Genomic DNA, 15,486 nt, shown 5'->3' with positions numbered 1-15,486 from the left:
TTAACAGTAACATCTTTACGAATGTAAAAACATTAAAAAATTTAAATGTTGTGAGTAGAGTCTGTACAGACTGAATCTGTTTTGTATTGTACTTTCATTAAAATTCCACGGGTAAAACCATGCATGGCCACTACTATTGTAAAAAAATATATATATGTTCTATAAAACTGCTTTCAACTAATTTTAGCACAAATATAACTGCAGAAAACTGCCATAGCTTATTAAAATTACTGTAAATACAATGACTCCTGTAACATATTTAATACAAAATACATGACTATATTAATATCATCATTCAACACTAATACCACATTTAGGCCAAAACAACATGGTTACAGTAGTGTGACTACAGTAAATCAATAGTAGGCTAAATGTCAAATTCTAGTCGCAAATGTGTCCATTTGCAGTCTGGGCAATGCTGAAGGATTTTTAATTTAGCAATTTAGGGGTAAAAGGTAAAAAGTATTAAAATAGTTAGGCAATTAAATATAGTACAAATGTAATCATATGAAAAAAATATTTTTAAGTAAAAATCTCCCCAACACTGAAAAAGTAAAAAACACTATTCTTGTTTACCAGTCATTGCATTTGTATCTTCTTTTGTAGTCACTGCATTTGGTTCTAAAGCAAACGAGAGAGAGAGAGAGAGAGAGAGAGAGAGAGAGAGAGAGAGAGAGAGAGAGAGAGAGAGAGAGAGAGAGAGAGAGAGAGAGAGATCAGACGCTCACGGATGGCAGCTGCTGCAGCTCTGCCGAGGACTGGCTCTGTACATCAACGGAAGACTGCGAGGAGACTCGCTCGGCCGATACACCTACAGCTCAGCTCTCGGTAACAGCACTGTAGATTATACCATCACAGATCTCCACCTTTCCTCTTTGAGAGCATTCACAGTCACCTGAAACCTTTCTCAGACCACAGCCAAATCACACTCTATGTAAAGCAATCTGAAACATCACCCACACCAATTAGGACACCATAACAAATGATAAAAATTACGTCATTCAAATGGACAGAAAACAGCGCCACAAATTACATCAATGCTGTTGAATCTCCACACTCATTCCAAACACAGGCATACCCTAAAAATCAATTCAGCATCAATCAGGAAGTACAAGATCTAAACAACATATTATACAAAACAGCACAAAAAAGTAATTTGACCATTGTTAAACCAAAGAAAGAAGGTTTAGATACTGACAAATGGTTTGATTTGGACTGTAAGGCTCTGAGAAAAAAACACCAGATAATCCGGACCTCCGCCTTCATTACTGTGAGGCACTAAAACAATATAAAGCCACACTCCGGTGGAAAAAAGCTACATTTTTGCAAAACCAGTTTGAAGAAATTGAAAAATCTATAAATTCACACAAATTTTGGGATAAATGGAAATTATTATACAAACCAAATCAAGAAATTCTGGCCATCCAAGATGTGGAAAACACATTTCCAAGAATTATATAGCCCAACAGAAATTCAAAATTGTAATCAAAATGAAATAATTAATAAACTAGACAATTTAGAAAGATAGATGAAAGTGAATCAAAACCCCTTAGATTTCCCCATAACAATGAAAAAATTGGAAGACAAATTACGGGTCCTTGAGCCCAAGAAAGCCTGTGGTGTCGACAGCATTCTGAACGAGATGCTGAAACACACAGACCAAAGCTTCAAACTGGCCATGCTAATGATGTTCTGTGTGTCGGGTTCTTCCCTGAGATCTGGAACAAGGGCCTCATCAGCCCCATTCACAAGAACGGAGATAAACTAGACCCCAACAACTACCGAGGCATCTGTGTGAACAGTAACCTGGGGAAGGTGTTCTGTAGCATCTTAAACGCTCGCACATCTGATCACATTTTTGCATTATAAACACTAATTGACAAATATGTACATCAAAACAAAGGAAACATTTTTGCTTGTTTCTTTGATTTCAAGAAAGCATCTGATTCAATCTGGCATGTAGGATTATACCTAAAACTTTTCGACGGTGGAATAGGGGGAAAATTCTATGTTTTGATATAATCAATGTACACAGCCAGCCACTGTGCGTTTAAAATTGGAAACCAAAGAACTAAATTCTTCCCCCAGGGGCATGGAGTGAGACAGGGATGCAGTTTAAGCCCCACCCTCTTCAACATTTACATCAACCAATTGGCCAACATATTAGAACACGCTCCCTTTCAAGGTCTCACTCTACACGACACAGAGATAAAGTGTCTTCTCTACGCAGATGACCTGGTCCTCCTGTCGCCCACTGAAGAGGGGCTTCAGGACAGCCTGAATCTGCTGGAGGATTACTGTCAGACCTGGGCCCTGACGGTCAACCTCCAAAAAACTAGAGTAATGATGTTTCAGAAACGCTCCAGATCTTAGGGACCAACACACACATTCACACTATCACACAGAACCATTGAAACCACAAAAACATACACTTACCTCGGCCTGAAAGTAACTCCAACCGGTAACTTTACTTTGGCTGTGAATGAACTCAAAGAGAAAGTTCAAAGGGCTTTCTATGCCATAAAAAGATCCATTATAATCAACATCCCAATCCAAATCTGGCTCAAACTTTTCAAATCTATAATTGAACCAATTGTTTTATATGGCAGTGAAGTGTGGGGTCCTTCTATAAAATTTGACTTCTTAAATTGGGAAAAACACCCGATTGAAACTCTACATTTAGATTTCTGTAAAAGAATACTCAAAGTCCAAAGAAAAAATCCAAAGAACGGATGCAGAGCAGAATTAGGCCAATACCCTCTCCTTCTAAACATCCAAAAAAGAGCCCTGAAATTCTGGAAACACCTAAAAACAAGCGACCCCAACACATACCATTACAAAGCCCTAAAACACCAAGAGCTGAGCGCATGTAAGAGTCCCCTGTGCCAGCTGGTGCTGAGACTGACTGAGCTCACACACATTCGGCCCACACACATAATAAACACAGAAAAAGACAAGTACATCACCCATTGGACAAACACCATAAAAAAACAGCACAAACTGGAATGTTATTCGGCCTAATGTTCTAATAAAGCTGCAAGATTTGTAGCATCTTGTCATCTCCTGAGGGACAGTCAGAGAGAAACAAACAGCCAATAAACACGCACTCACTCACAGCCCAAACACACCCATTAGACCTAGGTCCCGTTTCAGAAAGGAGGTTAAGTGAAAACTCTGAGTATGTTAACCCTGAAATCAGGGAAACTCTGGGTTTTCCCTTTCAAAATGGGAGGTTTGTCAAACCCGGGAAAGCAGGGTAAGTCAAGCCCGTTTTTGAAAGAGAGGTAACTTATACTCAGAGTCAGTTACCGTGGTAACTTACTCTGTAAACCTAACATGGTCAGGAGCAAGTTTTCTTTGGCAAACCCAGAGTTTCTTTCCGTCTCCTTCCCCTTTTTAAAGTGTTAGCGATGTTTTAATACCTCATTCATTCATTCATTCACGCTGCAAAATTGCTTTTCTTACTAAGTATTTTTGTCTTATTTCATGTACAAATATCTAAAAAATCTTAATATACATTTTATATATGAAAAATGGTCTACATTTAGTCTTGTTTCCTTGGGGATTTTCCTTTTAAGTGCATTTTAAATCAAACAAGTAAAATTGTCCACCATAGGGTAAGAAAAATAATCTTAATGCAAATGAAAACACGAATATTTTTAAATTTCTTACCCCATTGGAAGATCATTTGCAAAATAAGAAAAAGGCACTTTAAAACATCGGAGATGCAACGCACATTATAAGTCCAATGTATGCAGATTGTAAACAAAGTGTGCATCCCTCTCACACTCTTTCTGAGAATTTATTCCTGGGCACAAATCCATCAAAGAGGAGTATCACAGCACTGTAGAGCTGTGGTGTAGAAATCGTTTAACTGAGGCTAATCTGATAAATGATGTTCACTTGATAACATCTTTCTGTGACCTCTGGAAGTAACCCAATAATCAGAATTTCCTTCAGGATTTCCAGTGTGGTTGGATGCACAGATGACAAGCATATCCCCACCATCGCACCTTCTGAAAATGAAACTGATTACTGAATGGATGGATGCCAGATGGAGGGGTAGTATGAGCCATAACCAACACCACAGCTGTTAAACAAATTATTCAAAAATTTTTTTTGGTCATCTTTATTTCCTAATACAAAAGCAAAAGTTATTCTTTTTACTTTTGGATTTTAGAAATCTTCCAATACTTGACCATCTCCTCTTCATCTGTCAGTGGTGCAGGTTCTCCCTCTGCCTTCTTGCTGTGGACAAGTCAGTGGTTAATTGTATTACTCTAATTAAGAAAATGTAACTGGTTGGATTAGAGAATATTTAATTAGCCTATGTGAAAACAGTGTTTTAGACTATGTGGAAAAAGCTACAGCACATTGAATAATGTTTAATGTCAAATGTTTGTAAAGTCATGCATTTAGCCCACACCCATGACCCTTTCATGTTTAAAGCTTTACATGATTGAATTGTGTTTTTATACTTTCCTTCATACCTGATTTTCTTTTTTGTCTTTTTCCTTTTTTTTTGGCCATGGGATACCATTAAAATGAATATTAGTTCAATAATTTACAGTTTTCACCTCTGATATTATAACAGTTATCAAATTATTGACAGTTATTAAGAATTAAAGTTAGCATTGACCGAAGTACGCGCGCTGACGTCTTTTTGGCGGGAACTGTTGCCATGGTGAATCGTCATTTCGGCGCTCCGCTGATCATGACTTTTCATAGTCATGGTGCACGCGCTTAACTCAGAGTCAACCTACTTAGAGTTCAGTAAACTAACTCAGTTCAGCTGTTCTGTAACCGAAAACTCAGAGTTTCCCATCTCAGAGTAAGTCAACTCAGAGCTCAAGTTTAAACTCAAGAGTTGGTTGAACCTCCTTATTGAAACGGGCCCCTACACACGTTTATAATGTAATGTTCAAATGTCTAAGTTCAGTTGTTACACGATGTCTGTAGTATAATTCTTAATTTTATCGATATTATTTTATTAAGACTTATTTTATTTATTTGTTTTGCTATATCTAGCCATGTGTTTTATTAATATTGCCTTTTTTATTTAGTTTCATTATTACTATTATGTTCTCTAAATGTTCAGACATTCTAAATCACTTTATATGTTGTTTTAATGCACTGGCAATACAAAATGTATGTTTTTGTCATGCCAATAAAGCTTTCTGAATTTAATTTAATTTAATTTAATTGAGAGAATACGTCATACTGTAAAATGATAAATACGAATTGTAATGAACCAATTTCCGTTTTGGTGTCCATAAAGTGGCACTTGGGCGTAGGGGTATAATAAAGATGTTTGAGAAAGCTGGTTTTGCACAAAATAAAACAAAACACGTACAGTATGTAAACATTCATTCAGGAATCGTCAGATTTTTAGCACCGAATCCCTCACCGCTTTGGCGCACTATGCTAGGTGTACCTGTCTTCCTCGGGGTCTGTTTTCACAAGCAGCGATGAAAACTTTTCGTCTTGCTTCTTGTTTGGTGCCGTCACTTTATGTCTTATTTGTAATCTTCTGTATTCTTTTTACCACGTTTGACTGTAAAGCCACTGCTGAGAGTCCACTCTCCTGAAAAGAGTTTCAAGTTCATCTTTCCCGCTCTCCGTTTCCGGTTTCCCATATATGGACTTCCCGCGTGAACGCTGTGACTGACAGCGCCTCAAAGCCTTAGATAGACTAAACTAAAAAATCATTTAGGCCATATCTTTCAGGGAACAGTATAACTTGTACCATAATATTAAAAATCGTTCAAAAACTGGATATTTCGGAGATTACAGAATTATAGCTAATTATACACTAATCATGACCAAATTTACCTGATGATTTCAGAAAACAATCATTCACAGCATCTGCTATTAATTTATACAGACATATCCCTCTAAGGTACATCATAAGTCTCTTATCTTCATTTGTCCTGGACTTGAATAAATGACAGAGGCCCAGAGGAGGAAGATGAAGACGTGCTATCAAGAGCAGCTGTGGCACAGCAGCTGGTCTAACAATGGGTATGTGGCCTAAATACACATCTACTCATCTAAGGTACCAGAAGAAGGTCACTGCTTGTGTGTGTGTGTGTGTGTGTGTGTGTGTGTGTGTGTGTGTAAACGTGTTAGCATTGATTATATATGAAACTATAGCATATTTGAGTCTTTGTGGCATTTTTTGAACAGTGTTCATGGATTTATGTTTCCTGTTGCCTTATTTCAAGCAAATTAAATTATTTAAATGTGTGAACTGAATTAGTTCATTGTAAACAGTAAAACGTTATTTTGATGCGCTTTTGTAAAGATTAATGTAGAAAGTGATTTTGAAGTAATGCAGTTGTAATGCTCCCTCTAGCGGTACGTTTGTAAATGGCATGTTGAGCTACTACATTAAGATAATTATTAGCATAATTCATTTGTATTTCAGAGTGATCATATAATTAAAAGTTTATTTTCTATGTTAAAAATATTTTTCACCATTTACTACTTGAATTCTGAGAGTTTATTTTCGTTTTCATTGATCAATACATTGATCATTGCCTGCAAGTTCACAAAAATGTAATTTTTCAAAGATTATATCAGACATTGTGTTTTACTCTTTTGATTCATTGCACAAAAGTCCCTGTCAGTGTCATCTGTCCTACTGTCTATGATTTCTGTATATATATATATATATATATATATATATATATATATACACACACACACACATATTTTTATATATAAATATACAGTGGCATGCAAAAGTTTGGGAACCCCTTGCAGAATCTGTGAAAATGTGAATAATTTTAACAAAATAAGAGAGATCATGCAAAATGCATGTTATTTTTTATTTAGTACTGTCCTGAGTAAGATATTTTACATAAAAGATGTTTACATATAGTCCACAAGATAAACAAACAGCTGAAATTATTAAAATAAGCACATTCAAAAGTTTGGGAACCCTTGGTTCTTACTACTGTGTGTGGTTACCTAGATGATCTACGACTGTGTTTTTGTTTTGTGATGGTTGTGTTTGAGTCCCTTGTTTGTTCTGAACAGTTCAACTGAGCACTGTTCTTCAGAAAAATCCTCCAGGTCCTGCAGAATCTTCAGTTTTCAAGCATCTTTTGCATATTTTAACCCTTTCCAGCAGTAACTGTATGATTTTGAGATCCATCTTTTCACGCTGAGGATGATTGAGGGACTCAAACACAACTATTAAAAAAGGTTCAAACATTCACTGATGTTCCAGAAGGAAACACGATGCATTAAGAGCCGGGGGTGAAAACTTTTGAACAGAATGAAGATGTCCAAATTTTTCTTATTTTGTAGAAATATATATTTTTTTCCATTTAGCACTGCCCTTCTGACACGACAGAAGATACTTGCATGTTTCCTGGAAGACAAATTAAGTACAATTTACCTTGATCTTCAAATTCAAAAAGTTTTCACCCCCGGCTCTTAATGCATCGTGTTTCCTTCTGGAACATCAGTGAATGTTTGAACCTTTTTTAATTGTTGTGTTTGAGTCCCTCAATCATCCTCAGTGTGAAAAGATGGATCTCAAAATCATACAGTCACTGCTGGAAAGGGTTCAAATATGCAAAAGATGCTTGAAAACTGAAGATTCTGCAGGACCTGGAGGATTTTTCTGAAGAACAGTGCTCAGTTGAACTGTTCAGAAAAAGCAAGGGACTCAAACACAACCATCACAAAACAAAAACACAATCATAGATCATCCAGGTAACCACACACAGTAGTAAGAACCAAGGGTTCCCAAACTTTTGAATGTGCTTATTTTAATAATTTCAGCTGTTTGTTTATCTTGTGGACTATATGTAAACATCTTTTATGTAAAATATCTTACTCAGGACAGTACTAAATAAAAAATAACATGCATTTTGTATGATCTCTCTTATTTTGTTAAAATTATTCACATTTTCACAGATTCTGCAAGGGGTTCCCAAACTTTTGCATGCCACTGTATATGAAGAGTTCAGAAGCAAAAGCCTCTAAGTGCCATCAGAAATTTTCTTCTAAAATTAGCATTTTTATCAGGCTCCTATATTTGTGTCCAGTTGTTTCACTTTAATTGCATAGAAAAGGAACTATACATTGCCATTAGAGTAAAAAGTGTCATTTTAGATGAAAATTTCAGATGACACTTAGATGCTTTTGCATCTGAACTGAATATATATATATATATATTTATTTAGTCATTTAGCAGATGCTTTTATCCAAATTGACTTACAAATGAGGACATAAGAAGCAATCAATATATATATAGCCTACAGGAAATAATAACACTATATTAATTCCATTACAAACATACAACCTCTACCAACAATAATAATCATGGTAACACTTTACAGTAATTCTCATTTGTGCATTAACAATGAGAAATACATTTGATACAGTATTTATTCATCTTTGTTAACATTAATAAAAATACCATCCATTTTTAGTTCATGTTAACTCAGGTCTGTTAAATCATAGGCACAGATTTTTTATTATAATTAGTGTATTAGTGAATGCTAAAATTAACATTAATTAAGATTAATAAATGCTTTGAAGTATTTTTATTTTTAGTTCATGTTAGGTACCTAATGTTAACAAACAAAGCCATGTTACCATAATGGTAACTTAGATACAATGTTTAATGAAGCATAATTTAATGTACCACATGCAGCTTCGGAAGTACTTAAGGGCAGAGATCTGAGCTCTATATCCGTCCTTAGCAGTATTGAATCAGTTCACTCATGGTACATCCTGAAGTACAGCAGACGCCCGCTGGCCCCACATCACGGCGGGTCCTGGAGGACATGCTGAGACCCTGCACAGTGGTGGAGTGTTCCAGAAGCTCTGCTGGTGGGCTTGTGTGCTGATGGGGGGCTGGATGCTCTGTCACGCTCTCAGGGGAGTCATGTTCCCTCCACTGCTTGTCCTCAGCAGTCAGGGTCCCTTTCTGGTGTGCAATGAGATCTCTGTTGAACCAGTTTTGTAGATTCCCTGAAAAAGAATTGACGGTGTATCAATATGAGATGTTTCAACACAGAGAATAAAGTAAATAAAAGGTTATTGAACTGATAAATACATGAATGTCTGAAGAAGTCAAATCTACTATGAGGGTTTGCAAAGTGAAGGTCTGAATCAGGGGTGTTCCGTTTGAGTCGAGAGCTTCCACACGATGTGACCACCATCCGAATGAACTCACGACCACAAAGCTTCACTCGTACATCTTGACCCTCAGTCTTGGAAGTCTCGAGAAGAATTAAAAAAGCTAAAGATGCAAACCACTTCATATTCATGGTGTTTCTTGAGGCGATCAAATTGGAATGCACAGTATTCAAGTGTGTTCAGGTACTTCAGGCTACTTACCAAACCAATTTGGGGGTTTTTATACCCCAAATCAGACCTTTGGCATGCATGATTCTACAAGCATCTATCTAGCCTTGGATAAAGAAAATCACGTTCTGATCTTCGAGGCCTTCAAGCTGGAACGTGTTTCAGATAAAACATGTCAGCTGTGATATATTGTATTGCCTCAAGGAAAGTTCAAGGAAAATTGTGATAGCTGGTCACAGTTTTCGTATTTACTTCTAATATCTCTTTTATGAGTTTACAGAAATGCGTCAATGACATGCTTGTAATATTGTATGGGCAAGTTGCTTCCATATTAACCATAGATATCACTAAATCTCTAATACATTTATTTAATGGTTATGATCATATTAATATGCACCTTATATCTGAAGATCAACATTTGTGAGATTTATTCCATCTAAACAGTTCCAGTACTTTAGATAACAATGATTTGTGAATTTATTGTTGGATATTAATTGTATTTAATGTCTGTTTGTTGATGGAATGTATTAGTGGACACATTCATTCATTTGGATTGCAAGGAAAAATATTTTGCTTTTATTTTTAAGTGAAAAGCAAATGGTACAGAAGGCCCCTAATGGAATGTTGTTGCTAGCATTTTTCTCATTATGTATTTTGATCATTATTATAATGAATGTAGTTATTATCAGCGTTGGGGAGTAACTAGTTACATGTAGCACCTTCTTGAACAACCCTTAGCCATTCATTTTAATTTGATATACTGATGATTTATTTGTGTTCGCTGTTGGGGTGGGTTAAACAACAGAGGAGGAACATATAATAAATAGCAAATAGATACATTAGTTATTCCAGTATTGTCTGAATTCACTATAGATGATCCCATAATTGACCGTTATGCAGTAATTCCCTGCTGTCAGTGGCAGAGGATGACCTTTGCTGTTCAACAAAGGCCACAAACATGCAGCTGTCAAGGGCTCTTGTCTTTACATTCCCTTAATTGAAGTTGAACATTTCACTCAAAACATTGGCATCACGGGTCCTCTTGATCCTTAAATCCTATTAGACATTAAGTCAGATGGCTTGACTTCTCACTGACGTTAGCTTATGTGCTCACTTAGCGCTTAGATTGTTTTCAGAGAAGACAAAAAAAATGAAGTTGTTCATGGGAAAACTCTGAAAACAATACAAACAAAGCATTTTATACCAAGCCAAAGGAAAGCAACCCCTCTGAGATTCACATTGTGCATGGGCTAAATACAGAAAATGTTACTGGTTTCATTTGCATGTAGTTTCATGGAGCCTACAGCTTTTTTATTAATGATTGTATAGTGAATTATTTATGTAGCGACATACATACGGTGAACTAGTTCTCTTTTATGAGCAGAAACAATTTTCTTATTTTTTATTAGTTTTCCAGTATATGTTGTTATGTAACACAGAGCAAAAGGGGCTTTGTTATCTACAAGTTTGATTATATGATGATGATATGATGATAATAGTATGTATTAAAGGAAGGATATAGGATTATATTGCATGGGTTAAAAAGAAAGGGGAACAGAAGTGAAGATTTTTGTTATCGTATGGCTCTGGCTTACTGCAGATTGAGCCTTATAAACAATAGTCATTACAAATAATAAAACAGTTGAGGAAATCACCCTTCAGAGATTCCAAAAACAGTCAAAATATGTTTTGTGAAACCTATGCAAACATGATGTTCATTTTTATTTTTTCTCAGTTTAATCCAAATGCACTTCACCTAGAAACTATGTGAAAGTAACACTCCAAATACACCAAAGGTGTCTGAAGGCCACATAAGTCTGACTTGATCCTCGTAAATCCTTTTTGTTTTAATTGAGGAAGAAATATCTTCAAAATCTCAGGATTCATGTGTGTATTTATCTGTACAGTGCATTTCCACCACCATATAGAGAGGCAATGATGGATCAAATCATTTATCTTTTGTGTTGATCTTGCAATTAACAGTTTGCAGTCTGTGATGTAAATCCTTTTTATCTGAATCCATTTTTTGCCTGACAAATGAACAGACACTGCTGAAAATGAGCAGTAGCTCACCAAAGATCCTCAACGACATGCCATTTGTAAGCCATCTTAAAGCTAATGGCTTAATTTTCTTTAACCTGGCGTTAACCCATCTTTTAAATCCCGATTTAATTCAAGGCAAGCTGGGAGCCTGAGCTCACTGTTCAAAGGCAGCGAGGCAGTCGGGGTGACAAGGACGTTCAGTGATGACACTGGCCAATGTGATGTCTATTGTCCTCATCAGAATCCTCAGCTGGAGGCTAGAAGCAGCTCTCTAATTTTCTTTGCAGTCTTTTCTTGAGGTTCAAACCCCGCTGGACGTTTGTATTAGTGCACTCCTGGGCCTTCAACTTGGCATAATAGTCAGAAAATTTGTTAAACAGGATGGAGATTGGCATTCCGTTTAGAATAATACCAAAAGATATGCACCCAAAGGCCACCACTCGACCGGAGTAAGAAATGGGCACCACATCTCCATATCCCACAGTAGAGATGCTCACCTGTAACAGTGTAAAAAAGACTTTATTAAAACAATGAGATCCAGGACACAGTAAAATAAAAGAGAGAATTGTCTCCACATCCGTTTATCAGCTTAGAATTTCGCATGCAAGTCAACTTAGTAAGACTTAGTAAGCTTCCAGGAAGTTCCAAACTAATAGAACTTTTCCAATCAGCGGCATTACAAGGTATTATATAAGATTAAACACAGCTGCCAAAGGATAAGGACAAACAGTTTAAAGAGGATAGGAGGATACAACAGCCACAATGATTTTAATGATATAATATTAAAAAAAACACTCACACGCAAGTGATGCTATTAATAAATGCACATAATGATGCCCAATTGTTTTATTTGTACTTTTTTATATTTGTGCATAAAAATGGTTCAAGTAATGGTTCAAGTATGTAAGCTTTGTATATGTTTAAAACCAAATTTATGTGGACACCTCACTCAAAAGGAAAGGTTCAAATTAGATGCAAATTAAGATCACATCCTTAGAGAAACATATTAAAAAGGAACACAGCAAAGAGCTTCTGAACCCAGTAAAACTGTTTACTGAGTGTGGCACAGTGTTTATGTTAATACTATTGAAGTATTTATTAATATTTTGAAAAAGATTTTATTTTTATATTTTCAGTTTGAGTTATTTTGTTGTGTGCTTTTGCCATTTTATAACTTTTTACTTAATATTTCTACTTAGTTTTCATTTATTTTTGAAACATATTTCAGTTTGTTGACAGCAACATTTTCATCTGGTATTTAGTTTTTACATTACATTTTATTTCACCTTCATTTCAATTACTATTTCTAATAGTTGTATTAAATGCAGTTTTAGTCAACAATAAAAACAGTCTGGTGTGGAAGTCTGATCTGTACAAAGCCCAAACCTGATCACCATTGGTCCCCTGTGAACCCACTCCATCGCCCCACATCAGTGTCTGACCTCTCTGATGCTTTCCTCAGAACAGAGGAGGCTGATATAGCAACAAAGTCCTAATAATATGGTTTTAAAACTATATGCCCAGTTAGCGCACACAGTTTGTAAGTCTGCATAGATTTGGCCATTTATATGAATATATCAATTCTACTGCAGTTGTGATGAAAGTTTTGAGACAATTTGAGACATACTCACCGCTGCCCACCACCAGGCATCTGGTATACTGCTAAAAGGTGTTCCTATAACATCCTGCTCCACTGAGTGCATTAGGGCGGAGAAGGTGAAGATCCCCATGATAATGAACAGAAACATGCAGCAGACCTGTTCAAAACACTGGCGAAGAGTGAAGCCAAATGCCCGCATGCCCGTCGAGTGCCTGGCCAGTTTCAAAATACGAAAGATTCTCATGAGTTTGACAACTTTAAGCACTTTGCTAACTTTGCTAACCCTCGCCATCGTTTTCAGATCATCTTGGACACTGAGATCTTCCTGGTTAGCAAAAGCCTCAAATATCAGCTGGATAAAGTAAGGCATGACAGCCACTAAGTCTACAAAATTAAGTGCACTCTTCAGAAAATGCTTGACGTCACAAGTTGTCAGCAAGCGAAGGAAGTACTCAAAGGTGAAGAAGAGAATTGAAGTGATCTCCACACACTCCATGTAGGTTCTTCCATAGATTTTATAATCTTTCAGTTCGCTCACAGTGTTTAGAGTCATTGCTACAATAGAGATGAGCACAAAGAGGCTGGAGAACACAGCAAAGGCCTTAGCAGCCATCGAGGAGTATGGGTTCTCCATCAGGTCCCATAGAATCTTACGAATACCACCAAAAAACATTTTTTTGAAACCCTCTTCGTTATGCTGGGGCTCGATTTCTGCCATGAGCTCCTTGTTCACTTTCAGCTGGTCTCTTATCTCGTCTAGTTTCTCCTCATAGAGAATGCGACAACAGCGAGGAGTGTCCCTCAAGTGCAGGCCCCAAAACTTCATCTCCTCCTCAAAATTGACAGGGCAAAGACTCTCCATTACCCATAATACATTGCTACAATAGAAGTGGAAGATGTAGTGGAAGAAAGTAGGATCTCTGTCAAAAAAAAACTCATTAGTGAGCACACAATAGTCATCGCAGAGCATTAGCTGTTTGACAGGATCTTTGCACAGGGCTAAGCTGCCTATTCTGGTTTTAGGGTATCTGATAGCCAGATGCTTGGGAATGGTAAAGAGTTTTCCACCTACATTAACATTGATCACAGTTGAATGACGGTGTGGCATTTTTGTGGCTTCGGTCTCACTGCCTTTCCTCTTTTCTTGATCTCTTTTGTTATTTGCCTGAGGTGATGGAGTATTGAGGTTGTCCATCGACGTCCAAGGTTTCACAGAGCTGTCTTGTGAAAATGGAAAGGCACTCTCTTCTTCTTCTATACTCTGTGAAAAGCTGGCATTAAGTTTGACACTTGCAAAAAGACTTGACCGTCTCTTTGTAAGTTTTTTCAGATGCCTTCTTGGATGATCCATTATTATGGTTGCTTGAAGAATGGGTATAGAAAGAGACTAATTTCTTGTTACAAATAAAAGCAGAAAAGCTTCAAGGAAATTTCCAGATAGATTGAGAAAACATATTCCCCTGCTTCCAGCTTTTTAGAGTTCGTAATATAGCTAAAAAGAGAGAAAGAAAAAGCAACTGTATTTGTTTCGGTTCAACTGAAGATCAAGAGTTGGGATTTGCCCCACCTCACTGATGCCGTAATCCCATTGCTGTTCTTTCTGTCCTCGGCAGAGTTAAAAATACAGTCATGAGGATTAGTGTTGTGATTTAAGGATTGAGCCCTTGGAGGAGGAAAGGCAAAGGATAAATAGCAGTTGAAGGGATACTGTAAGGTTATTAAATGCTCACAGAAAATTTGTGTTTATTTTGCTTTTAAGTAACCTATGAGTCTGATACTGTGCTCAGTCTGATATTTAAACAATTCAGCGCAAATCCAATATGAAAAATCCTTTAATCCCATAATTTCCTTATCTTGTTCTGTATTCTTTCCTCTTTCACATCCTCTCCACATGTGCTCTTATGCACATATTATCATCGTGATCAGACAAAACCTAAAATAACATAAGTAAAACATATGGTATAAAAATAGCTTGCAGAAAAAGAAAACATACGTTGAGACCCGCTGAATTGCCTTCTCATAAGATGATGGAAAATTCTATATCAGTTTCAATATATGTTCTGACAAAACTACAACAATTTATATATATATATATATATATATATATATATATATATATATATATATATATAATTTTTTTTTACATATCCCATTACTTCACAGAATTTCATAGACCTGCATTAGGCCTATTATTATTATTAGTAGTAGTAGTAGTAGTATTGCAGTTTATATATATTGTATGGTCGAACCTGTTTAAACATAATCATACTGATATAATCAAAGAACACACTATCTACAGAAGTGTTCATTCGGATATGTGATTTGTACAGTCGTACGTACGTACTGGTCCTGGATCAGTACGTTCCCTCATGATCCCGGAACCGGAAACAGGTTTGTTGTTACTGTAAAATTCTTTTTTATTAACACAAAGTCCATTTTTTAGTCTATTTGCATTTTTTTAAAACTATCCCTACATATAACTGAAAATAAAACCTGATCAATTGAAAATGTGCAGT

The 15,486-nt window shown here is 36.4% G+C and overlaps 3 protein-coding genes across 4 annotated transcripts in view; all 3 read right to left on the bottom strand.

Annotated features, from left to right (window-relative positions):
* The window catches only part of LOC306846445 (small conductance calcium-activated potassium channel protein 2-like), a 49,548-nt gene extending 43,944 nt beyond the window's left edge, over positions 1-5,604 (bottom strand). Inside the window, exon 1 of the mRNA XM_079379845.1 lies at positions 5,435-5,604. The gene's annotated coding sequence lies outside the window, so the exon portion shown is untranslated. The remainder of the gene's footprint in view (positions 1-5,434) is intronic.
* Positions 5,605-8,204: 2,600 nt separating this feature from the next.
* LOC306845970 (uncharacterized protein) lies at positions 8,205-9,354 on the bottom strand (the record flags this gene model as incomplete). Of its 2 annotated transcripts, none has more annotated exons than XR_013782033.1 (2): positions 8,205-8,991; positions 9,077-9,354. XR_013782033.1 is itself a non-coding variant. In XM_079378999.1 (2 exons), the coding sequence occupies 2 exons, from the start codon at positions 9,288-9,290 to the stop codon at positions 8,717-8,719; spliced, it is 462 nt and encodes a 153-aa protein (XP_079235125.1). The 2 variants fall into 2 exon arrangements, 1 of the variants encoding a protein (XP_079235125.1); XM_079378999.1 differs by having other exon boundaries at positions 8,717-8,991; positions 9,104-9,290.
* Positions 9,355-10,076: 722 nt separating this feature from the next.
* LOC306846572 (potassium voltage-gated channel subfamily V member 2-like) lies at positions 10,077-14,516 on the bottom strand. The gene is made up of 2 exons (XM_079380035.1): positions 13,002-14,516; positions 10,077-11,867 (listed from the first exon to the last, which is right to left on the bottom strand). Exons 1-2 carry the CDS (start codon positions 14,319-14,321, stop codon positions 11,628-11,630), a joined length of 1,560 nt encoding a protein of 519 aa, XP_079236161.1. The 5' UTR covers positions 14,322-14,516; the 3' UTR covers positions 10,077-11,627.
* Between the last annotated feature and the right edge of the window lie 970 nt (positions 14,517-15,486).

The sequence above is a fragment of the Barbus barbus genome (assembly GCF_936440315.1).
Source record: "Barbus barbus genome assembly, chromosome: 26".
In the NCBI taxonomy this organism is placed as follows: Eukaryota; Metazoa; Chordata; class Actinopteri; order Cypriniformes; family Cyprinidae; genus Barbus; species Barbus barbus.
This window is presented reverse-complemented; position numbering and strand designations above follow the sequence as displayed.